At 37.4% G+C, this 26,749-nt stretch overlaps 2 protein-coding genes across 3 annotated transcripts in view; one reads left to right on the forward strand and one right to left on the reverse strand.

Moving 5' to 3' along the window:
* Positions 1-12,742, reverse strand: part of EDNRA (endothelin receptor type A) — a 34,734-nt gene extending 21,992 nt beyond the window's left edge. Inside the window, exons 1-2 of one of the 2 annotated variants that reach the window (XM_065837916.2) lie at positions 12,600-12,742; positions 9,187-9,668 (exon numbers count right to left, since the gene is read on the reverse strand). In XM_065837916.2, the coding sequence (XP_065693988.2) occupies positions 9,187-9,588 (402 nt within the window). In that variant the 5' untranslated portion in view covers positions 9,589-9,668; positions 12,600-12,742. Of the gene's footprint in view, positions 1-9,186; positions 9,669-11,810; positions 12,390-12,599 lie in introns of those variants that run through there. The other variant, XM_065837917.2, reaches the window with a different exon arrangement.
* Positions 12,743-12,906: 164 nt separating this feature from the next.
* Positions 12,907-26,749, forward strand: part of TTC29 (tetratricopeptide repeat domain 29) — a 343,118-nt gene continuing 329,275 nt past the window's right edge. The window contains exon 1 of the mRNA XM_071808005.1: positions 12,907-13,094. The gene's annotated coding sequence lies outside the window, so the exon portion shown is untranslated. The remainder of the gene's footprint in view (positions 13,095-26,749) is intronic.

The raw sequence follows: 26,749 nt of genomic DNA on the forward strand, positions 1-26,749 counted from the left end.
GTCTTGGGGAAGCTCTATTTTAAATTGTGTTCTGAAATCATGTATGCCCTTGTCTGCTTCAACGCATGGGCCAAATATGGTACCTGGTATTATGGCTGTAATCCAGGTGAAATCTGACCGAACACAGAAGCGTACAAGATTTATACCACTGAGCTGACTGCATTAAGTGACAAAAGATGACGCTTCTGACTGAAGTGTTCCTCCCATCTCTGTTCTGTAAGTCTGGTTAGTTAGGAAGAAGGGTGGATGAGTCTCCTGCTTGTGGCATCTTGATTGTTGGTATTTTGATTCAGTGGTTCAACCAGGACCCTTCAGTCCCCATGAAACTTCATAGGACAAGAATTCACTGTATGTTCTCAAGCCTTCTCTTCCTACAGCCCATGTGTCCAAGAGAGAATTGCACTGCAGGACAATCCTCGTCCATTCCTTGCTTGGGACCCACAGACTTTTGCTTATCCCATGTATGTAACTCAGCTGTGCTCCACCACTTTGCTAGAAAAAAGGAGAGCTGTAAGCATGAAGGAGAACACAGCCTGTATCAAGGTATTACTTCCCTTCCCACTGCTAGAGTAAAAAGCCTCAATTTTAGGAAGGACAGTCAGTAGAGCAGAAGTAGAGGAAGATGAAGAAAAAGGATAATCTTTATAATGCAGGGCACAAGGCCAATATTGAGTATATCATGGTGACCTGATGGTTTGGGCTTCTGCTAACTCCGGCACTACTTGTTTTTTTCTTTATACTTCGAATCATGACACTGGCATGGTACAGAAGGCACACTGCATCTCTTCAACTATTCTTTGCAGGAAATACATTCTTCATTTTGTTACAACCAAGAACCATCTTCTTTCCACTTTGGGTGGATTAAAGGCTGTGTTGGAAGGAAGGAAAGTTATGTGGGGATGCAAGAGAAGCACCAGAGACATTTTTTGCCCTGAATTGCCCTATCACAGCTTTTTCTGTGTTTTTGCTCATCTTTGGCCACCTGAGTAAAGGTGACAGTAGCAGAGGGTCTCATGTAATTTCATTAATGCCTAGAGTCTTTTTCTCCTGCTTAGGCAGCTATGGAAGGAAATGTATAGTTTTTACACAAGAGAAAATATATTATACTTCAAGAGATCCTGAAAGGTAAGAAAAAATGCCCTGTTTTTGAAGCAGAACATTCTGTCTCAACTAATTAGGAAAAACATAAATGCTAAGTTTTACGTTCTTGTTAAAATGTTTATATTTATTACAAAAATCTACTTAGTGGTAAAGCATTCCTAACAACATCTCCCCTGTGGTATTTTTGCTGTTTACAAAGTAGGATTAGTTTCTTTTTTGTTGTTCTGTGGTGTTGGCTAACTTCCCATCCTTTTAAGTAGACTGTTTCTCAAACTGTACTGCTCTTCTTCAGGGAAATGAGCTGTAAGGTGTGCTTATGTGCATGGTGATTTGCTGAAAAGAATTTTTTCAATTCCTGTGCAAAATATGGCTTTTGTTATTCTTCCATCTTTGTTGTCTTTTCTGCATTGCTAAAGAGAGTGACAGGATTGCTAGGAAATTACTGCAGAACTGGTAAACCCCACATATGCACAATAATAACAATTCCTTGTTATTTGCAGCATTCAGCTGATTGAAAAATAAAGAGAGCGAACATATTCTGTTGAACCCGGAGTCTCTACGTACTGTAGAGTATTTTAGTACAAATCCACAGAACAGCAAGTCAGGCATGAGGTGGGAAATTAAGGATGGAGTAGGATCTGTCTGTGCATTGAAGGGAAAATATATCCTACCCCCACAACAGACAGCTACTAGTGAAAGGCACAGTGGATCTTGAACTAAGACCTAGCATATCAAATCTCTTCCTTAACTCCTACCTTGGTATACATGTTAAACACTTTCTGCTAGGAAGCTGTAGTCTCTAACTGGAGAGAACAGATTCCTGATGGACTTCCCTTCCCTCTTCCATTTTGGGTAACTTCTTCTTTCAGGACTCATCAATCAATTCCTGTGCTACCATTAGATTTCTTCTATGTATGATCGCTACCTAGAGACATAGACACAAATAACAGGTCATGTTCTGAGAAAGTTATATGTATTTCTGCATCACACTGGGCTACGAACATGTTGCTTCCTGGAGTCTCTGATAAGAATTCAGTGAAATACTGCTTGAAGGAAAAGGGGCCTAAGAGAGCTGGATTGCATTCAGAGATTGCTTCGTCCATGCTCAGGATCAGAGCATCCCCACACGTAGGAAGTCGAGGAAGGGAGCCAGAAGGCCTGCGTGGTTGAATAGGGATCTGTTGGGTATGCTCAAGCAGAAGAGGCGAGTTTACAGGTCATGGAAGCAGGGGCTGGCCACTTGGGAGGAATATAAGGCTGCTGTTAGAGGATGCAGGAGGGCAGCTAGGGTAGCCAAGGCCTCCTTAGAATTACAGCTGGCGAGAGGGGTCAAGGACAGCAAGAAGAACTTTTTCAAATACATAGCAGATAAAACTAATACCAGAGGCAATGTAGGCCCACTGATGAATGAGGTGGGTGCCCTGGTGGCAGAAGACACAGAGAAGGCAGAATTGCTGAATGCCGCCTTTGTCTCTGTCTACTCCGCTGGAGGCTGTCCTGGGGAACCCTGTACCCCTGAGACCCCGGATGAAGCCAGGTTAATGGAGGAGTTTGCTTTAGTCGATGAGGACTGGGTTAGGGAACAATTAAGTAGTCTGGACGTCCATAAATCCATGGGTCCAGATGGGATGCATCCACGGGTGCTGAGGGAGCTGGCTGAAGTCATTGCTAGATCGCTATCCATCATTTTTGCCAAGTCTTGGGAAACTGGAGAGGTGCCCGAGGATTGGAGGAAAGCAAATGTCACTCCAGTCTTTAAAAAGGGCAAGAAGGAGGACCCGGGTAATTATAGACCGGTCAGCCTCACCTCTGTCCCTGGGAAAGTAATGGAACAGCTTATCCTTGGTGCCATCTCAAGGCACATCAGGGATAAGAGGGTCATTAGGGGCAGTCAGCATGGCTTTACCAAGGGTAAGTCATGCTTGACCAACCTCATAGCCTTTTATGAGAATGTAACAAGGTGGATGGATGATGGCAGAGCGGTGGATGTGGTCTACCTTGACTTCAGTAAAGCCTTTGACACAGTCCCTCACAGCATCCTCACAGCTAAATTGAGGAGGTGTGGTCTCGACAATAGAGTAGTGAGGTGGGTTGCAAACTGGCTTAAAGAGAGAAGCCAGAGAGTGGTGGTCAATGGTGCGGAGTCCAGTTGGAGGCCAGTATCTAGTGGAGTGCCTCAGGGGTCAGTACTGGGGCCAATATTATTCAATATATTCATTAATGATTTAGACGAGGGAATTGAGTGTACTATCAGCAAGTTTGCTGATGACACTAAGCTGGGAGGAGTGGCTGACACGCCAGAAGGCTGTGCCGCCATCCAGCGGGACCTGGACAGGCTGGAGAGTTGGGCGGGGGATAACCTGATGGAATTTAACAAGGGAAAGTGTAGAGTCCTGCATCTGGGCAGGAACAATCCCAAGTTCCAGTATAGGTTGGGGCATGACCTGTTAGAGAGCAGTGTAGGGGAAAGGGACCTGGGGGTCCTGGTGGACAACAGGATGACCATGAGCCAGCACTGTGCCCTTGTGGCCAGGAAGGCTAATGGCATCCTTGGGTGTATTACAACGGGGGTGGTCAGTAGATCGAGAGAGGTCCTCCTTCCCCTCTACTCTGCCCTGGTGAGACCCCATCTGTAATATTGTGTCCAGTTCTGGGCCCCTCAGTTCAAGAAGGACAGGGAACTGCTGGAGAGAGTCCAGCGTAGGGCAACAAAGATGATTAAGGGAGTGGAGCATCTCCCTTATGAAGAAAGGCTGAGGGAGCTGGGGCTCTTTAGTTTGGAGAAGAGGAGACTGAGGGGTGACCTTATTAATGTTTATAAATATATAAAGGGTGAGTGCCACGAGGATGGAGTCAGGCTCTTCTCAGTGGCAAACAATGATAGGACAAGGGGCAACGGGATCAAGCTGGAACACAAGAGGTTCCACTTAAATTTGAGAAAGAACTTCTTCTCAGTGAGGGTAACAGAGCACTGGAACAGGCTACCCAGGGAGGTTGTGGAGTCTCCTTCCCTGGAGACATTCAAAGCCCGCCTGGACACATTCCTGTGCAACCTCACCTAGGCGTTCCTGCTCCAGCAGGGGGATTGGACTAGATGATTTTTTGAGGTCCCTTCCAATCCCAAACATACTGTGATACTGTGATACTGTGTGAAAGACAGAATGCAATTGTTAAGCTGGTGGCCTTGGTATTTCCTACTGATGTTGGTACTTCATTGAGAAATATACGCTGCACATATGACAAATCTTGCTTTTAAAGTGGGATTTCTTTTCTAAGTAGACTTAACTTTATAAGTGCACTGGCACAAAACTATAACTACTGTTAATGTTGCCTACTCAATTAGCCTACGGGATCAATCCCAATGTGTTTAAATATCATCCCTGTTTATGTATAATATTGTCTCTAAAGGTAATCAGATATGTCAAACACTTTGTGATTGAGCAGCGATTGCTCTGACACTTAATGAATTTGCTCTGATGTTGAAAAATGTCCATGACTAGAAATGCCCCAGCTAAGTCTTCCTTTACTGAAGAGAAAATAGCTGAAGATGTTTTTCTTACTGACAGCTACCTTCTACGTTTAGACTCATCGTGTTCTGGGTGGACTACTCAGATTTGAATGCTGTTGCAACTAAGGAAGCACGAATACAAATTTACTAATAAAAAAGCTTAGTTTATTAAAAAAACATCTTCTTGAACTGTCTAAGCAGTGGACACTCTTGCTTGTTTTCTAGATAGATGTCTTTCACTTTAGACCAGTAAAATAATTAGGAAAACATTTGACATTCACATGTAAAGAAACAGGTTAAAAGCTGGCTAATTTGCTTCATCTACTTTGTTATAATCTAATGGTTTAAGGAGTTAAGAATATTAAGATGTAAGGTAATGTAATTTACGTCAATCCTATCTAGGTCAGTTTTCAATAAACAGAACTCATTTAAACATTTTTCTCTAAACTGCATGAAAATGGAAGCAGAGACAGCTTGGTAATTCTCAGTAATATAGTTAAAACTGAAATTTGCAGTTCCAAAGGTGGGAGCCTGGGCCTGGAGTGTATCTAGATCCATGAGCACAGGAAAGAACTATGAACAGCTTTTTCTGTGCTGTTCTTGCTGCTCCTCTTGCAGAACTTTAGCCATTGACAGCAGCAGCTATAAGGGCTTTCCAGAGGTTTACTGTAGCCAATGAAATAGTGGTGCTGTGGATATTCTGCTGTTCCTGCCTATGTATAGCCTTAGAAAACTGGCTAGTTTCTTTATGGAAAGCAGTACTCTAAAGAAGTTTTGTGCACTGGGTCCAAACTTTGCTTATTTGCTACAAATAGACATGGCAGTGATTGGTAATAGAGATGATGCAGCAGCTTTCAGCTATGTGCTATGCCATCTGGTACTAAAAAAGGAGGTATGAAACCTGTCTCTTCTTCAGCAGCAACATAAACCATAGAAGTTGTATTTCCCAATCTTCTCACTGAGAAGAAATCACTCTTACTGATTTGGAGGCTTTAAGCTTTGGCATCACAAATGTCTGAGATGGGTATGTTTTGGGTAAAGAGGAAACTATTTGCATCCATGTGCTGTAATCCTGTGATTGAAAATGAAATTGTCTTAGTTCAGTCTATTAAGAATGTACTTATAACTGGCACCCTTCCTTTAAAACTCAGTTTGCTACAAATGATACAATTTTTAATATTGATCTGATAGTACAAGTGGATATACTACAGGAAATTGAGTGTAATAGGGCATCCAGAATATCTTCAAAGGAAGCTAATGAATATTACTCACATCTTAATCCATTTAACAAATTGCTAATGGGAATCTGCTACATAATTACAGTAATTGGGGAAAGCAAGGGGGAATTTTTGAGCCTACTATACAGTGAAAAAAGGATTAAAATGTCAAACACCTGTAACCATGTCTTTAGATGACTTTTTTTTTTTTTTTCTCAGTATCCCATCTTTGTTAATTGTGTAAATGCATAACAGAACAATGGACTCAAGTCTCCTGGGACTTTACATTTTCAATTACTGTAATATTATAACTGCTTCTTTCAAAGGATTTATAAAATGGATCTGAGTATCAGTAACATTAGCTACATCTCATTTGAAGTTGTTTCAAAATAGTTAGGCTACCTTATGTTTCAAGAAAGTGATTATACCTATTCTTGATATTATATTGACATAGTATTATACATTTTGTTTTATAGGATGTGGCCATCTTAATACTGTACTATTAGTTATTTTAGTATGCAGATGAATGCTTGTTCATTCTAATTCTGATTTCAGAAATGTTTTGTCCTCCTAAAAATGAATATCTGACCTATAAGGTATTAAGTGTTTGACACCATTTATTTATATAGGATTCTAATACAAGGTTCAACATGAGGCTGACTATGAAGTTAAAAGAATCTTTAAAACAAAGTTCAGAACTAAGTGTATAAAATACTTTAAAATTTAAACTTAAAAAAAAAATAAAACCACTTTATTTTTTTCATTTAAAAGACTATCACTTCCAATTTCAAATTGTGGTCACCCTTCATATTTTCACTCAACAAAAGGAGTTAAATTATACCACAGATTTTAGGATCCCTAGTGATACAAAGAGGAATGCCATTTAACAAACTTTAAAATCATCTCGTAATGGAAGTAGACATATTACTGAATGGTTTGTATGAAAAATGTCCTATAAATAATAATAGAATTTCTTAGCAGAAGTGCTGAAGCTCCATTATAAATGCTACAAATGCTTCCCTGTATCAGAATACATGCAGCTAACCTTATACAATAAGGTAGTTGTATATGGTAATTTTTAAGTAATTTATTTTGGAGGTTCAAGCACTCAAAAAACTACTGAAAACCAGAATTATGCTTGTAAATGTGATTTTAACTCTGCTTTCTTACATGTGGCAATTGACATACATTGATGTCAAGGGGCTGCAGTTTCAGTCACAGCCTTAATTTGTAAAATACTTCTCTGCAGTCCAAAAAGACATCTTCATGTAGGCTAAGGTAATTTCATTTGTATAGAGATGTTCTGGACCACAGTTCAGCTCATGATATAAGATATAGCAAGGCCAGTGAACCTATGGAACACCAAAGAATTGTCAGAAAATTAATGGAAATAATGTATTGCAAAGTAATAAAGGGAATGTAAAAAATATAATTTATTTATTTAAACTAAACTTCTGAAGATTTTTAGGAAGACCATCAAAAGGAAATTCTGAAAAGCAAAATTAATTCCAGACTTCTCTTCCTCTTTGCAAAGAGCAGCAGCAGAGCTCTTGAAAGGTTAGAAAAAATGTGTAATAAAAATACCTGTTCTTTACCAAACTCAGCTCTGAAAAAAATCCACATTCCATTTTTCCTAAAATTTCTTATCAGAAATACCACAAGAAGTAAGAACACTGCCTTAAGAAATATCCACAATGATATCAGGATAATTTACCATGGAGGAAGCTGTAATGCATCATGGGAGATGCAGTCCAGGTTACGAGTCCAGTTCGCTAAGTATAATGAATACATTCAGAAACCCAGTCCCACATCCCATTAGGCATCCACACAGCTATGGAAAACAGGTGCATCTTCGATCAGCCAGAGGCTAATCTTTCTCATAAACTTGTAAATAATCTACAGATATCTGCTATCTTATCAACAAATTCATTATTTAATTTTCCAGGTGGAATATTAAAAAATTTAAACTAGAATTTCCATTGAGTCACAGGCATTATTATTAACAGTCTTTATGCTAGTTTCAAATTATGTTATGTTAAAACCAGATAAAGTTAAAAGACTTATCTGTAATTCATACTACTGTAAGATTAGAACCAGCTACTGCATTTTACCGTAGATAATACGCCTCTGTACAAATGTAACATATGGACGTACACATATTTTTAGTCCATTAATTAATTTAAATTTTCATGATCTTGTCCTATCAATACCTGTATCATAACGGAGGTCAACAATTATGATGTCCATAGTTGAATAGATATAAAATATGTCCTTTCAATTCACTGTTTTCATGATTTTAAAACCCAGTTTGAAATCACAGGACATTAGTTACAATAAAGTTATGCATTAAAGCGTTTTGTTTAAAATAGATGTAAATAAAAATTAGGTTGCTTATAAGGGCCAAAATTGTGAGGAATCAGGTTTTTTCATTATATTACTTAGTGTATTATTTACTAGCAGAAACATCTTCAGTTTCTACTGAGAAAAGAGAAATTATAATATCCTATCAGCTATACACCTGTGCACAATCCACAAAGATAGAGATAGAAGCTTACAAAATTCTTTGATGATTTTCTAAGATACTTCAATATCAGTGAAATATATTTAAAAAGGACTCTGTTCTATTCCTTTAAGGCTGTCCCGGAATTGTGCAACTTACATTAGTAATCATATATTGGATCAGAAAAAGCACTACTTTACGACTTTGTTTAATTAAAATGGAAAATAAAGAAATGGGGCAGGATAGCTTTATACCAGATGAAAAAATTGCTGATGATCCTTTTTACACAATCCAGATGAAATTTAATATTTCAAAAATGTTCTGTGATCTAATTGTTATTACTCACACTGGAATAATTTTGGGAATCTGCTATTAATGAATATTACATTAAAACCTTAACATTCAACTTAACTGACATGGTCTCTCTCTGCAAAGTTGTAATATGAAGCCAGCAGCTCACAGAGAGTATTTTCTGTAAAAACATAAAGGATAGGATATTCCAAAAATAGCAACTAATCCAATGCTGTACATGTATCAAGGAGGAGAAGAGTTCATAAAAAGTCCTCCCTCATAAACAGCCGTAGTAGCTGTATGAATGAAGAGTTCCTGTGAAATGCCCAAGGCTGCTCTTTGGTTAATATCTAAGAGCTACATCATCTTTAGAAGGAGGTACACATTTTCTACATGGACTTGAGACCTGAAAGCAAGGTTTTTGTTGTAGAACAAAAAGGAGTTGTATTTTTTCTTAAGTGGACTACTCATTGATAAAAGAGCACTACTTAGACAAACAAGTAACTATAGAGAACAGACAGTGTACTTGTAAAGAAACTGCAAGTAAATATATTGTTGTTGCATCCTACCTTGTACACCATGATAGGAATATCAATGACAATATAGATAAGGTCTCCTAGTGCCAGACTGGCTATCAGTGCATTCGGGCCATTCCTCATGCATTTGTTCTGGTAAATGATCCTCAGCAGAGTTGCATTTCCAACCATTCCAACGATGAAAATAGCACAAGATACCACTGTGTTAATGTATTTAAAAGTTTCAGCAATCTTAGTCTGCTGGGAGCATTTGACAGTTTGGTTGGACAATGGGGTCTGTCTGGTGGTCAGGAGTATGCTGGATTCAATCCCTGAGAAGGTGGAAAGGTAGTTTCCCAAGTCACTCCGATTGGTAGTATATGTGTAAGAGCTGTCACTGAGGCCAAATCCTGGAACCAGGAGCAGCAAGGAAACTCTTAAACACAAAACTTCCATTCTGAAGTCCCAAAACAGAAAATTCAGTGAGACAGGGTTTTTTTTTCAGTATTTCGGTGAGATACCCCTCACTTCCTCACCTGCAGAGAAAAACGGTAAGCAAAAAAAAAAAAACAAAACAAGAAACAGAATCAATACAACAGGTAGACTAACACACCCTGTTTCTCACCTAGGGTAGGGTATTTGAATGTGCAGTTTCTACAACACACATATATAAACACCTGTTTATAATCACTGTGCTACTGTAAAATCCAGATTACCCACATTAACTGACAAAATGCAACCACAAAAAATTCCATAGCTTTTAACAATGAGATCCTGAAAAACCCCTTTGGTTTGAGACAGAATTTGTATATGAATGGAAAAAATATTATGGATGGAGTTCTGTTTTAAAATACAGTCTTGCAAGTGTACCAGCAAAGGGAGGCCTTGGAGACTGATGAATGATATTTTAGCTAAAACAGAAAGCTATTGGTTTTTCATTCAAAAAGGTAACAGCACTGCATTAGCAATTAAAGGTTCTGAATTTGTTCATTGTATGGGTATTGTTGATATATTGCAACAATGAGGTTTATATTATTTTTCTTCAACCTGGATTTCAAATGAAGACTGAAAATACATGTATTTCAAAACAAAATTTAGACCAGATCTGAAGTCCCTAAATATTAGGAGGATGACTTTTACAGTCTCAGGTTAGTTCTCTGACCAGGAAAAACCCTTCAAACTTCATGTGTCAATTTACTGTAATAAAGATAAATCTTTGGTTCCTGAATCTCCTTGTAACTCATGTTCAGTACTTGGTCATGGCAGAGTTAATTATAAAAATTTAAGCTATTTTAAAGATAAAAAAATACTTGGTTTGGTATTCTAAGCAGTAATTAATGACATTTCTAGACAGGAAAGGAAGCATCATAGCATTCTCTTCCAGCAACTACATCTGCCTATGTGTGACACCAGAGCTGGCTCCCTGCCACAGGGGGTAGATACTACACCTCCTATGGAACCCAGGAGACCACTCCAATGTCCATTTCCTTGAAGCCTCAGCCTAATTTAGGATATTTTTTTACATGGCTCATATCTGTAAAACAAGACAAAGTGCTGCAGTGTTGCCAAAAGAAGAGTAGAAAGTCAAGTATTTATAACTTTCTGATTTCTAGGGACTCACATGAAGGATTTGGGAGGATCCTTTTAAATGAACGAATCCTAATTTAATTCTCTATGGGGCTATTAAGTTAGAATTTACAGCAAGAAATTTACCAGAGGAAGAATGTGGGAGACAATTTACAGATACAACTTCTGGACACATCCACAGTATAAATATTTACTACTATTATCCTCTTCTTTTGTGTGTGGCCTGTAGAAGCGTGTGTGTACCTAGACACAGAAGTAAACGCAATGTTAACCTGAGGATTCCTGTCTGGCGTGTAGAGTGCTGTCCATCACAGACCCGTGAACCAGTTCACAGTTTCTTATATTAGTTTATCTGAGATGAGGGTCTGACCAACTGTGAGTTCCTGTGCACTTGATTTTAAAGTTTTATATACTAAATAGCAAACCCTTCTTCATTAAATGCTGTTTACAATGATATCTCAGGGCAGTTAGCAAGTTTGCATGATGTAAGTGCTTTCACTTAGTTTCTAAATCATATGAGAAACATCAGATGTATTTGACTGTAACTCTTTTCAGGCAAGTTTTTTTATTGTTTACTATGACTATGGCTCCCTATTTTATAAATGGAAAAAACGAATCACTAGATATTTAAATGACTTTCCCTGTTTCATACTTGCCAAAGTAAATTTGATAGTGCTATGAACAAAACCCACAGCCCTATGCTTTAGTAATTATATTAGTATTCTCCTTATTTAATGATGTTTTCTTGTGAAGATTTGATACGTCTCTCATATGAACATGGTGGTAGTGTGGCAGTCATGCAGCAAACATGCAAAGCTAGGGATAAAATTGCCAATTAAGCATCTCTTTTCTCTCTTAGAAGAAACTTTACCATAAGAAGCAAAACTAGAAAAAATTTAACACAATAATTTCTAAGGATATTTTTCTTACAGATTCCTGACAATCCTTCATTCCTCTGTGCATATTTTCAAAATATCTGTATTGTTCCACAATACAACATGCAAACTGCCTCATGTAAGTAACATACTAGCATCCGCAATAACCTTTTGTAATAGATAATCTAGTATTTTCTTCACATGTCATCTGAATACCTGGAGTGAGGCTGTTGTGTAAATCCGGAGGCCACATGTATGTGCTGTGCCAGTGCTCACACAGCACTGCACAAGTAGCCGTAGATGCAGAGAACAAAACTCCTAACTTGCCTGGAGTATTAAGTCAGAAAAATTCCCATACCGAGATTCACAAGAAGAGCCATTCTACTAGAAATGAAATTGTTCAAAGGTATAAGGACGAGCTAAAACGTTAACCGTGATTAATCTGCCTAAAAGGCAGCTGAGAGGTAAACAGGAGCTAATAAACTTAACGAGGGCACGAAAGCGCTTGAAGAATACTGCCGAGAAAACTACTTTCTTTCGGTTGTCTCCCACCGCGGCACAGACAGTGAGCGCTCTTTGCTGTTGGGATAATTGCCTTATAGTTCTTCCTCTAACACAAAAGAAAACATTCTCCGCTTGTAACACTATCAAAAGATCATTTCTAACATGCACTTGGCAAATCAGTACTACCTCCCCTGCAGCCTATATAGATCATCTGACAAGATCCATATGTCGCTAAACTTTATTTAATAATAGCTATCCCAAGCTGCCTTGTGCCTGTTTCTTGTTCTCTCTTTCCCCTCTCTCCTTCTCCCTCTCTCACACTCATATACACGCACGCACACAGAGCTGCACCATCGACACCTAATCGTTATCTGGAGCGCTATCGAGAAGTGCTGAAAGTGTCCCGCAGCTCCCGGCCGGGCTCTTCCCGGGCCGTGGCAGTGGGTCCTGCCCGGCTCCGGCAGCAGGAGCCGGCGCACTCACCCCCGGGGAGCCTCCTACCTCATGCTGTGATTGCTGCCGCTGCTGCTGAGAATTTCCTCAGAGTGGCTTTTCCTGGGATAGTCTTACCACATCCTCCTGCCTGCCTGTGACTGGGTGGGATTGAAAAATCTCCACCTCCGCTAAATCAGTGAAAGAAAGAGACAGACTGAAGAAGTCAGAGCGTCCCCTCTTTTCTGCCCCCTCCCCCAATTAAAACAAACCTCCAGCTCAAACTGAGCCGTTGCCAATGTTAAACACAAAGGCTGCCTCCCGGGTACAGGGGAACACTAAGCTCTTTAACTGTTTCCTCGCTGAAATGGAGCTGAGCTGCCTTCCTGGACTCATCTAAGCAACAGCCTTGGGAATCCGCTACTGTAGCCGCTTCCTAATAGCACATGACGTTCTCAAAAAGGTTGTGTACCTGATTGAAGCAGACAACATCGGAGACATGAGCAGAGCCGGCAAAAAAACCTCATTATGAAGTATACAGGATTTGCTTTGCGTTTTCCCCAGGTTTGGCCAGGATTATAATGTGTTTCCAAGATAATCAGTAAAACTTGATGTGTAAGAGTTTCAAAAATGCTTGATCCATAAAGAGTGACTGTTCCTGGGTGAAATTTTTTGTGGTCCATCCAGGACACACCTTGTGAATACCTTTTAGTTTTCAAGACCCAAAATGCATTTACAAAAGTACCATTTTCTGGCATTCCTGTGTTTCGAATACTGTTCTGTCAAGGTTGTGGTAAAAAAACACATTCAGAAAACGTGAGTTCTCTTATAACTAGTAATCTTTTCTCATGATGAAAAAATACGAGTATATTTAGAGGGAGCAGCTTGTAGTGGAAAGAGTTTCAAAATCCCTTCATGTTAGCAAGTTCAAGAAATTTTGAGTCCTTTGTTGAAATATTTCAGGATCCTCATTTCATAGCAAGTTTCTGTGTAGCTGTACCACAGAAACAAATTTCTAAATGTGAATGGGCTTCTTTTGAATACAAAAACCAGTCTTCCTAAAGATGATATAAAAATATGTGGACCTAAAAGAACAACAACTGAAAAGAACAATAGAAAAGGTGATTCTTTTGGCCTCCAGAATTAAAATATCTGGCACTAAATCCTGTGAGAAATTGTTTTGACCTTTATGAATTTTGCATAGTTAAAAGAATGTTTCTGATAAACCTTGACTAGGAAAAACTCAGCATCTGGATTGACTGGAATAGCAATACTTTATTTCTTCTAGAAAGTCATCTCAGTTAAATGGTGTGTCAAAACACAAGACCTTTGAAGGAACCTAAGTATTCAGGCTGAGAATCGCAAGAAGCCTACTGTTTGCAAATCAGGTAGAAGTTTAATTCAAAATATCAGGTTACCCTGAAGTTGAATAAATGCTGATAAGCCACTAAATTGTCCATATATTAGTAAAACTTATTTGAAACTCTTTACAGTTTGGTCATAGATGTGTAGTATTAGTGATTTGCTTTGTCAAGAACCATCAGTATGATGAATTGTTGGAAAAAGTGTTGGGGGGCTAGAAAGGGTCACATATGCTTTGTGAAGTGCTTTATGAAATACAATTCTTAAATTTCTTCTATGTTCTCTAAACATTCTTAATGCCCTATTCTTTTCCTAGGATCATTTGACCATTATGTCTAAATAACTAGAGTTGTTAAAACAAAAAAGATATTTATATTTCTGATCTTATTCAAACACATTTTCCCTTCCAAATAATAATTCCAGTAATTTGGAAGGTTTACATTATATATTCAGACACTGCCATGTGTATATTTACTGTTAAATGAAACAATCCAATTCATTAATGGTGTTAAAGATTTCTTTCAAAATAAAAAAAAAAATTAAAGCTCTTTCTTACCATTTTGAATGCTTCTATTATTGCCAACGCACATAAATAGTATTAATTATTAGAAATTACTCAATTGCTCAGTTATGTGTGTGTTGTTATTATTATTGTTGCTTTTTTTTTTTATTTGACCTTTGTCCTGTCTTTAATCTTGTCAGGTGCCTAAAACTGAGTTGAGCTCTTGTCTTAAACTAAATTAAACTCCAAAGTTATATTTAATTGTTCCTGCTAGGTTTTTTTACTGTGCCCAGGAGAATAACGTGGAAAAAGAAGTCATCATATATGAATTATATATATGTTCAGCTAGTAGAGACACCTTCACCATGATGGTAGGGCTGCTATCCTGTGCATGCATTCTTTTATGGAATAGTTCTTGACTGAGGACTCTCTTCCAGAATCAGTGCAGTGAAAGTGTTTCCTCTGACCTCTTCTGTTTTGTGTCTTCAACAACCTGTTCAGCTTGTCTTGCACAACTTCGAAGATTCAGAGTAAGGGTAATATATTAGTCTCATTACAAAACAACCCATTATACTTCTGTTTTAAGGGTACCTGACTTTTGCAGCTTCAAGAAGACACTGAGCATTTTGTAAAGCTGTTAATTTTCCTGAAGACTTTAGATATTAGAAAGTAATGCTTCATTGCAAATGTTACTAGTCTAATGAAACTAAAGCTGCAGTGCCTCTTATACAACTGCCTCAAAGCCAATAAAAGAGGATTTTTAGTTATGTTTGGAGGAGGTAATTTTATTGTATTTAAATGAATGTTCAGAGACTGTATTGCTTGTTAAGCCACAGATCTTCTCAGGTTTGATACGAGAAATGAACATATGTTCATCAGCTCATGGAGTCCTAAATCCCATTCCTGAGATTCAAAAGACCAAAATCAAAATCAGATATTTTCTATCATTGGTATTTTCATAAGCAGTCATTTGATGTGTTTATAATGTGTTGCGTTTTCAGAAAATCAGAAGTGGGTTTAATGCCAAAGTATGTAAATATCTAATTATTTTGCTTTCTTTGACTTGATTTCTGATATAATTTTTGTTCCCTTAAGAGATAATACAAAATATTATGTTAGGAGCCACCTGGATAATTTGGAAAAATGAACCTAGATACCCTGGTTAAAATACTGGGTAACTGTTTTACATTGAATTCAATATGTAGATGTAGTGAATAATTTTGCTTTGTATTTCTGAAATAAAAGGGAACTCAACAAATCCAAAACTTTTCATAGAAACATCCGAGTTTGAAAAATATTTGGTGGGCACATTTCTCAACTTTTACCAACTCTGCCTCAATCAGAGCTTGCACCTCATTGGAAAAAAACAAACAAACAAACAAACAAACAAAAAAACCCCCAACTATTCAAACCATAGACAGAACTTCTATATTGTGTAGGTTTTCTATTCTTCAACATGAGATGCACTTATGCAGCAGCTTTAGAATAATTCAGTTAAAAATTGTACCTACCAATTCATTGAAACCTGGAGCCTGTTATTTCCAGTGATCACAAAGCTATTTATTTGTTTCTATGACATAGAATTTCTGTTTCCCAGTAGCTGCTTTATTTAAATTGTATCTCTAGTAATGACAGATCTGTAACTCTCTTTATATGCTTAGCACAAATAAATCCTCTTTCTGGCAAGAGTATCTTGCTCCTCCCTCTTTCCTCTTTCCTCTTCTCTCTCCTCTCTTTTCCCCCTTCTCTGTCTGTCTCTTTTGTTTCCTTCATGATGCTAGACATTTTTTGACAACTTACAATATGATTTTATTTTTCAAAGAGAATTACAGTGAGAATACTTTTATATTAGTTTATTCTAATAATTGGAAAGGTATTTGTATTACAACCACTGAAATATTCCTGCCCCCAGATTACGGGAAATTGAAACCTGAGAGTGTCATGGCATCAAAAGGGAAAAAGGATTTTTAAGGACAAAAGGCCATAATAAATAAATAAATAAATAAATAAATAAATAAATACATACATACATAAATAAATATTAATAAATAAATTAAGAACTGCAGGAGCTATTGCACCACAAATGGGAATATTAGTCAGGAACTGTGGATTGGATGTATATAAATTTTGCAGAATCATGACAGAAAAATTTGTTGGAGCTTCAGTGCACAGGTTGGTGAAGTAGTGATATCTATTGTTAATTTCCTTCAGTTGCCGAGCATTTTAGCTTCTGAGGAGCATTTTTCTACTGTGTTAAATGCAATATACTAAAAACATTTCGGGAAAGTTTTTCCAGGAGAGGTGATGTTGTTGGTCTCCATTTCCATAAATGCAAACCCTAGTTCTCGAGCTCTTGTTCCGGAGAACCTGACAGGGATGCAGCTGTGAGTGCTGAGGGAGTTAGCCAATGTTGTTGTCAGGAAAGGAGCTGCCAGGGAAAGACCTGGCTTTCCTGGTGGACAAATCGCCCATGAGCCAGCAATGTACCCTTGCAGTAAAGGAGACCAATAGTATCTGTGGCTGCACTAAGCAGAGTATTGCCAGTAGGTCGAGGGAGGTGAATTTGCATGTCTGTGCAGCACTGATGAGACACATATGGAGTGGTGTGTCAAGACAGCCATAGACATGCTGGAGTGAGTAGAGCAATGCTCTATAAAAAGATGACTAAGAGACTTCAGCATCTACTGTATAAGGAAAGGCTGAGAGAGCTGAGACTGTTCAGCCTTGAGAAGGCAGAGGCAGAATCTCATCAATGTGCATAAATACCTGGTGGAAAGCAGTAAAGAAGAGAGTTCCAGACTCTTCTCAGTGGTGCTCAGTGACAGGACAGGAGGCAATGGGCACAAACTGAAATACAAGAAATTCAGTCTAAGCATGAGAAAAAACATTTTAACTCTAAGGGTGATCAAACAGTGGAACAGGTTGCCCAGAGAGGCTGGAGAGTCTCTGTCCTTCGAGATATTCAAAACCCAGCTGGACACAGTTCTGAGCAACCTGCTTTAGATGACCCTGCTCTGAGCAGGGGAATGGACTATATGATCTCCAGAGGTCCCTTCCAACCTTAGCGCCTCTGTAGTTCTGGGATTCCCTGATTCAGATGAAACTTCCGTTATGTAAAGAGTATTTGATTTGAGCATTATAGTGTTCAAAATATTTTGAGTTATACTATTTCTATTGGAAAGTGATATGGTATTGAATCGAGCTTGAACTATATTAAAAAGAGTATTTGTAAAGTATTTGTAAAGTATGTGTCAAGTTCAGTATTGTCCAAAAGAATAAAGTATGATGTTTAAGGAAATATTTAGCAAAGAGTGTATTTTTTAATTGTTAGCTCTATAAAGAAATTTTTTCTTTTTGTCTTCTGAGGCCCAGATAGCAAAGTGATTGACTCTAGAGAGCATTTAAGGATTTTCAGCTGTTTTCATTCTTCATCCCCGTTGTTTCAGGCAACCCTGAAACTAGCTGTGAGCTAAGGGAGTCCAAGGAACCTGCTCCAAAAAGACCAGTCTTTAATGGTAATAGATAAAAAGTTTTTTACATAAAACCCTAAATATGCAGTAAAAATGTATAAACAAAGAGTAATGAAATCGAGATATGTCACAGAAGATGCCTGTTGTATAATTGTGCAATGGGTGAAATTATGCAGTGAGTGATTATATCCATACTACAGAATAAAATGGAAGAAGGAAAAACAAATATGAAGACAAATTTGATTTAAAGAACACTAAGACAAGGCAAATTTATTAGATTAGAAAATCTTTCATAACTTGCTGTAGTTCACAAACTAAGGTTCAATCTCCATTTGCTGATGGGAGCCTATGCAGCACACATGTTCTGTGATAGAGGAATGTTATTCTGCTGCCAGATGCTTCTTTTATTATCTTAAGCACTAATAAAATCATCTAGATAAGATAGTGAGATATTAGGATGCCATTTTATCTTAATCTATATAAGGTTAAAATTATTTCTATTGGCTACTCTGCAATGAAGCTGTTTTTTCATGGAAAACCCTCACTCATCTCACTTATTTCTAATGTTTCCAAGTTACCTAATTTTTTATTAGCCTAACTGAAGCTAAATGGAAGTAAGCTGCTTGTACATTTACATTGATGCAGTAAATTCCTATTCTTAATTTATTCAGTGTCTGATGATTAGCATATACTATTTCACATATTATCTTACAGTAAGTGATACACTCAGGCCTGTTTAGATTTACCATTAAGTGATAGATCTATGAACCTTTGCATGTTTTTATAGATGTAAGGAATCAATAGATGTCAGGAATGTATGTAAGGAATCAATTTTAGGATAAATTATCAAGATTTCTGGAAAAGGTTGCGCCATTCCTTTCTGCTATATAGAAAAACAATCTTTCTTGGAAATCAAAGCATACATTTAAGTAGCTGGGATAGCATTAAGACAGTGTAAATAGAAAACCAGAGGTTTGTGATACTTGAGAAAGAAGGAGCAGACAGCTCTTAAGATTGTGGTGATAAAACTCTTCCAGCCATCCAAGAATGATCCTTCTGTTTTTATGGTTATTCATGTGGGGTATTCTGTTTGTTTGTTTGTTTTAACAGTACAGCTGGCTCTATCTCATGTTTAGAGGGGCTGGGTTGAAATAGCATTGAGTTTATGGATGTGGGATTGGTATGGTGTGCCATACCATGTGTTGTCATAGCCTTTGTATGAGGCAAAGGAGATCCTAAATTGTGATGCAACTGATTAAAGGACATAACAGTAACTTTTGTTAAGCAAATTACCTTATTGCCTTGCTGTGGCATGGACTTTCGTTGCAACGACTTGCACCCTCTTTTATGTAGAAGAGAAAAAGCAAGCATGAATGCAAGAGACAAATGGAAGTCCTTATGCTAAAGCCTCAAGTTAGTTCCTTGCAGTTGATACCTAAATACATTTTGTGGATTTTGGTCGGTTGCTTGGATTTTGTTTTGTTTTGTTTGTTTGTTTTATTTGATTCAGTAAAGAAACATAAGTAATCCCATGAAAAAAAATCTAGGATCCATTTTATCATTTGGAATTGTTCTGTGTTTCTTACAGTTAGACACTACATAGAAAAAGTGCTTTTACTTGTACTTGGCTGTGTTAATACAGTTCAGTGATACTAAGTTTCAGAATTGTCAAGAAATCTGTACTTTTCTTGAGGATTCAGAGGGTTGGGAGCCAACTAACCTGTCTCCTTTCATTCCTCTTCCATCCCAGCTCATTCATAGAAATCCTTCTCTGTTTTGCTGTGTTCTTTCTAATGAGAATAAGCATCAAACGAGGTAGGCATCAAACCCTGACAACAGTGTTCATCTGCTGTCTTTCTTCTGCTGATTCTTGTCCTGCCCACTGTTGATGATCTACTGTAGTTTCTCACACAGTTGCTAGTGTGCCCATTCCTTCATGCACTAAACACTATATGGATGAATTTTGCTCGTTTTACCCTTACTCGCAGTCACAGTGCTGGGGTTTGGTGTGGTGAGGAAAGACAGAAAAGCAAACTGGGAGGATGTCAAGCCTCTGGCTGACCAGGCCCCTGCCTTGCTTGCTGTGGTATCCCCCTTGGCTGCTGGCTCCCCAGCTCTGAGGAAGCAGCCGACCCTTGCTGCTGCCTAACAGAGGGAGGACATCCTGGACTGAAAACAAGGCATGATTTTGTTTCTTAGTTCAAGTATGCCAGACAAAAGATCCAACTCAGTTCTGCTATCTTTGGACGGAAGTATTTCTTTCTCTAGTGACAGCAATCTTACTTTGCTTTATAAACTAACTTGAAACAGAGCTGATTTCTGTGTGTCAAGCTACTGTGAATTAAGCTATGTCTTTTCAACTGAAGGGAAATTGTGGAAAGATAAACTAATAATGTTAAAATATGCAGGCATATTTATACCATATGCGTATTATTCAATTTTGATTTTATTCTTATCACAGTACATTCAGATTTTTCAGAATGTGAAATGAAAATTAACAGGAGATATTTTTGCCAGTCTCCTTTTCCTGTCTTCTATTCCACTGCAGTTACATAGACTTTCATATTATAATACTAGATTTTTGTCATGTTAAAATCCAGTGGGATAAGGACATAAATAATACACAGAAGAAACTCCATTGTATCGAATTGTAACACAAGACTGATCTATTTATATAGATAAAAGGCTTAAAATTTTAGACATATGCGATTCCTGGGCACAGTAGGATAAATGATGACATTAGCTTTCTGTGATAATTCTTGTTATTAAATAAAATAATGTATTTTAGATAACAAGAACCAGTATAGTTCAGTTTTTAAACTTTTAACTACTACTTATCCTAGTCACAAACTTTCCTCAACTCTTAATTGATTTAATGTGCTATTCAATTTAACTATTCAGGAAGTAGATTAGAAACACAGCCAATAAATGCAGGCAAATGTGAGTTTATGTACTCTCTGAATTAGTGAGTTTATAATTTGCATCATACTTTCTGAGGGAAGAGCATCTGGATACACCCTTTCCACTTCCTTATGAATGTAAACCTCATATTTTCTAATCCATAAGTAAATGGTAAAATGCTGAATCTTAACTAGGTCAGGTTTTAGACAATGGGAATATAATGATCCCTTTTGCAAGATGAAAGCCCTGTAGATTTAAATAGTGTATTATGAATATACTGAAAAATGTGTATCATTGTGAAATGGGTGCTGAAAACATACGTATCAACATTGTGAATAAATGTTATTTACTTCAGATCCACTGAAATCAAAGACATGTTGTGCAACTCTTGGAGCACCATTCCATCAGATTCTAGTGTAAATCTCTTAATGGAAATGAAAATACATTTCTTTATATTGTCAGGGAATGATCATGCATTACATAATTCTATCCAGCTTAGATTAATATATCGATACTTTGTAGAGAAACATGCCACCATGTACATGTATCTCAAAATACATCTGCAACTGGGCAGTTGCTGCAATTTTCTGCAAAAGCTATTTCTGCTTGTTAAGAATTTTGATTCATTTTCATAACTTTTTAGTACTTCCTGACTTTTTAATGATTAATTCATTAGTGGCTGTAATAATCTAGATGAGTAATTTTTCAATAGGTGTTGAAAAATAGGTGAAAATCAAATTTTGATTCTGAAATAATCTATAATCTGAAGCATTCTTAATGGAAATAAGGTTCCTGGGAGTGAAAATGTTTAAAGAAATCTGCATCCACAGAAGCTTTAAACTCAAATAATAAACCTATGCATGGACTCTGTGAATTGAGCAGGGCTCATTTTTTAAAATAATTACGAATAATGTAAATTTAAAAATTATATTGTTCACATGTTTATAATCTAAGCTAAAACTATTTTAAAAAATTAAACAAATTATTTATTCAGCCATACCAAACAAGTGGCCAGAGCTGGATTCTCTTAAATTAAATAATTTAGCTCTTAGACATATTGTCATAGCAAAAATATCTGGATCAAAGCATCAGCAACTGCCTGTGATTGATTCATAATATACAATTAGCTATCTCCTTTTATTTTTTTTTTTAATTTTTTAATTTTATCTGGTGCTATTTAAATCTCATCTGTACCATTACTTTTGAAATAATGGTCAAGAACAATATAAGCTTTACAAAAATTGTGAACAATATGGGAAAGAAATGCCTTTCAGATTTAGATTTAGAATACTTTAATGCTATAGCAAAAAGAAAGATGGACTAAAAGACTGCTTCCAGGTCAGTTTAGAGCCTGTACTTTATATTTGAGGCTGAAATTTAATTGAGTCAGGATCTGTGTGCTGACTTTTTCTTTTCAGTTTATGTTAAAAAGTGAAAAAAATGTGGAAAGCCATACCAAAAGCTTCAACATTATTTTCTGAAATTTTGTAATGATTTATTGGAATTTTGCAATATACTGAAATACTTGGGCAGTTGCTTGAAGAAAAAATCTGTTGAGATATTTTAGTCTCTGCAACCTTTTTAGTTCAAATTAAAAACCAAATTATTTAAACTGTCCTATTTATTAGCTCCATTAACTGCATCTTTATTCCTAGATAAATGTCCTCACGTTAAAGAAATTTACCATCTTTGCAGTTCTTTGGATACACATGCCTGTGCATATATATATCAGATACGAAACACTGGAAGATCTTGTTTATTGTCAAAATTCATATATGCAAAAAAGTCTTTCAAGTTATGCAGAAGTAGGAAAATAGTCTGTATGATTTTAGCTGCTAGCATTTGGCGAGACTAAAGGGAAATGAAACAAGCAGATGTCCTATAAGCTGTCAAGACCTAATATGTCTGGTATTAATAGACATGTCTGGGCCAAGTTCTCTCTAGAGATAGTAGCAATTATCGTTGCCTCCAGATAGTCACATGCAATTTTGTAAAGGGTTCAGATTCTCAGTTGTTGTGTTTTTTAAAAAATTTAATTAATCATTACTTATTATAATACTGTCTGTAGATTTAAGTACCCACCCCTAACGAGGTGTCTCAACATGAAACAAAGTTTAAGGTTTTTTTTTTCAGTGGTGAATAGGAACTGATAGCTTAATTCCTTCTGCCCTGGAGGGCTGGTACAACTTGGTGTATTAAGAAATGCCAGTTTGAACAGATATGTTTGGCAACTCATATCAAAATGATGAGACTCAGACTCAGGCTGTTTCCTTGTATAAGGTTGTTCTATATTAATACACCTTGCCTCCATTGTCACCTGATGGTTTTACCAACTATCACTATACTTGACTGAGCATCTCAAGTGCTCAGGAAGATGGATGAATAATACTTTTGGAGACAGTCACCTTTTGACTTAGGACTTTGGATATGTAATTATATTCACTAATCAGGTTTTTATTTATTCCAGAAGAGCACAGCAATTTCGGGTCTCATATTTAACCACTGTCAAACCATTTATTTGAAAATCCACAGGACTAGTGGGGGCCTTAAGCTTCTTATAGAAATGACAACACACCTTTTGTGGAAAGCATGCTTGGAACAATAGTGCTGTGTCTCGCTGTGCTGCTGTCCAGCGAGACCGGGGCAGGCTGGAGAGTTGAGTGGGGAAACATTTCACAAAATATAACAAGGGAAAGTGCAGAGTATTGCATGTGGGTAGGAACAACCCCAGGTTCCAGTATAGGGTGGGGAATGACCTATGGGAGAGCAGCGGAGGGGAAAAGGACCTGGGGGTCCTGGTGGACAGCAGGATGACCATGAGCCAGTGCTGTGCCCTTGTAGCCAAGAAAGCCAATGGCATCCTGGGGTGTATTAGAAGGGGGGTGGTCAGTAGGTCGAGAGAGGTTCTCCTCCCCCTCCTACTCTGCCCTGATGAGATCACATCTGGAATATTGTGTCCAGTTCTGGGCTCCTCAGTTCAAGCACAGGGAACTGCTGGAGAGAGTCAAGCGCAGGGCAACAAAGATGGTTAATGGAGTGGAACATCTCCTTTATGAGGAAAGCCTGAGGGAGCTGGATCTCTTTAGTTTGGAGAAGAGGAGACTGAGGGGTGACCTCATTCACGTTTACAGATCTATAAAGAGTGAGTGTCATGAGGATGGAGTCAGGCTCTTCTCAGTGACAACCAATGGTAGTACAAGGGGTAATGGGTTCAAACTGGAACTCAAGAGGTTCCACTTAAATTTTAGAAGAAACTTCTTCTCAGTGAGGGTAACAGAACACTGGAACAGGCTGCCCAGGGAGGTTGTGGAGTCTCCTACTCTGGAGACATTCAAAACCCGCCTGGACACATTCCTGTGTAGCCTCATCTAAGTGTCCCTACTCCGGCAGGGGGATTGGAGTGGATGATCTTTTGAGGTCCCTTCGAATCCCTAGCATTCTGTGATTCCGTGATTCTGTGATAGGGTACCTATTTCTAGACTGCTATACTTATTGCTAAGATTTTAAGCTTCAATGTTCTTGCTAGAGTTTCAGAAAACTACATTCTTAAGGTTGACTTTGAATAATGAAGAGCTGAGATAGATTCAAAATACTAATTAAAGCCACTGTTCTGTTTGGAGGACAATACATATGATATGCACGCACTATCTGAAGGGTTGGGGGTCCTTTGCCGTTTTCTTTATTTATACATACATGTTAAACCATATTCAGAGAAATACTCATGGGCTGTGTTTGTCCTGGAAAGCATTCCAAAGAATGAATTGTCAGTTTTGCCAGATCTTTCATTAAATGTTTACTTTTTCAGTTATATCTAATATCTATTTATCTCCTCTATGTACTCACAAACATCCAGAAGAATTAAAACTATCAATATTTTTATGTGACATTATGGTAGATGCATATGAAATTCTCAGCGGCAGTGCTGTGGCTTTTTTCAAGAAATAAGATTTTAGGATTTTTTGCTTTTGAACTCATGGAGTCAAATATTTTCAACCACTTAATAAGAACAAGCTGCTACTAAGCTTTTAAAATAAGACTCAAAACAGCTTGCACTAGAAAAAATATCTTTGCACAGAAACTGGAACATTTCTGCAAGTTTGTGGTATTCTTTTGGGTTTTCAGTAGGAGAAACCGGTCTACAGAATCTGCTCTCTGATTGCTTTGAAGTAAAGTAGCTCTTCTATCCTAGTTCAAAATAGGCTACAAACAGACATCTTCTGAATTTTGTCATCCAAATTTAAGGTGGTGCTGCCCATCCATTGCTTGTCACCAACCAGAAGCTGAACATATCCTCCTCTGCAAAGGTCTGTTAGGAAAAGAAATGTCTTGTAAAGTAGACATCAGTTGGTGGCTATAATTCTAGGAGTGCTATAAAGCTTAGAAATGTTTTTAATAGTTACTACGTCAAAACTGCAGAGTGCTTCTGATTTGTTAAGCAGCTGATATTGTTAACTAGCTTGTGCTGGTAGTTGCTATAGCTTAAGCTTTGTAGAAAGGAAAAAGCTCCAAACAAACTGTTGTTTTAGGTAAACATTTCCAGCTTCCTGTTTTGTGTGGTTTGACTTTTCCTCATGTTTTTCTTTCTTATTCTGCTGTCTGAATATTGTTCTGATTAGCCTGAAGTCCAAACAGTGAGTAAGTACTTTGCTGAAGAGTATGTGAGTATGCTGATAGTTCTCAGCTTGGCCATTTACATTGGAATCAAAGGGTTGAAAAAAGTTCTTCAACTAGTTTTCTTTGTGCTACTTTTTCTTGTTACTTGTATTTGTTGTTATGTCAGGCTATTATGCTTTTTTACGCTTTTCTTATATTTTCTTAAGTGCTTCAATGTGTTTTCTGAATAGACACTGAAATAGAATTACTGATGGAAGCATAATTAAGGTGCCTGACTTTCAGATGTTAACTCTGACCATAAAGCACCGCATTTATTTAATTTATGACTACAAGATATGTGACTCTTTGAGAAGCAAATTTTGTTCGAAGTGTATTTCTTGAAAGGAACATGCTATTTGCTCAGCCAAAACCTGTTGATAGAAAACTATCCAAGAAATAGGAAGACAATTACTCCACCCCCAAATTGCGCAGTTTATAAAAACAACTTCAGCAATTGCAGGTTTAAAGCCTGACTAGACTAAAGTGTCTAAATGGTTTGAATAACTACTGGGGAGCAAAGAGAGAATTTTTCACTCTTTGCATGTGTATTTTACAAAGGAAAACCTATTTTGAATCAGATTGGAAAGATTTTTCTCTTTCCACTGGTCTATGCCAGAATCCAATTATAGAACACATCCCAGTAATGGCAATAAATAATAGTTATAAGAGGAGAATGAGGAATGGGAAGGCATGCTGCAATTTGTTGTTGCCAAATAAGACCCTTTAATAAGAAGTCTGCTTGTTCTCTTTAAAGTGACATTTCAAAGGTTTTTTTCCCCATTTACAACTGAAGAATTGGTATGCTTCCAGCATCTTGGTGCATTTGAAAATTAACTAAACAAAGCATATTTTTTTAAACTTCAACAGCTTATTCCTTCTCTGAAAAAATATCTAAAGCACATAGGAATGAAATCCTGACCACTTTGAAGTCACTTGGAAAATTGTCGGTCAGTGAAGCTAGGATTTTACCTCAAGTGACTCAAATCTTACGCTATTTTAAATAGGATTTTAGAGACCAGTCCTTTTTGTGGAGGAAGTTAGATTTCTGTTTTACATTGTTAACTCATTTAAAACTTTAATTCCAACTGGCATATTTCTCAAACTCATCAAAGAACAGCTTATTCTCTTTAGCTTCTCTGCCTAATCGTAGAGGCCTGAGAACCAATACAGAGTTGCAGAATTTTCACACTGAAAAACTGAAGGCCTCGTAAGGTTCTGTGCTCCTGTGACTATACAGTTGACTGTGTACAGAAGGACACTTCCTCTGAAGAATTAAGATTGCTGACTGTATCAGCAGAAAAAACAGCAAGTCATTATTTCTAGAGATTCAT

This window comes from Patagioenas fasciata, chromosome 4, assembly GCF_037038585.1.
Source record: "Patagioenas fasciata isolate bPatFas1 chromosome 4, bPatFas1.hap1, whole genome shotgun sequence".
NCBI lineage: Eukaryota > Metazoa > Chordata > Aves > Columbiformes > Columbidae > Patagioenas > Patagioenas fasciata.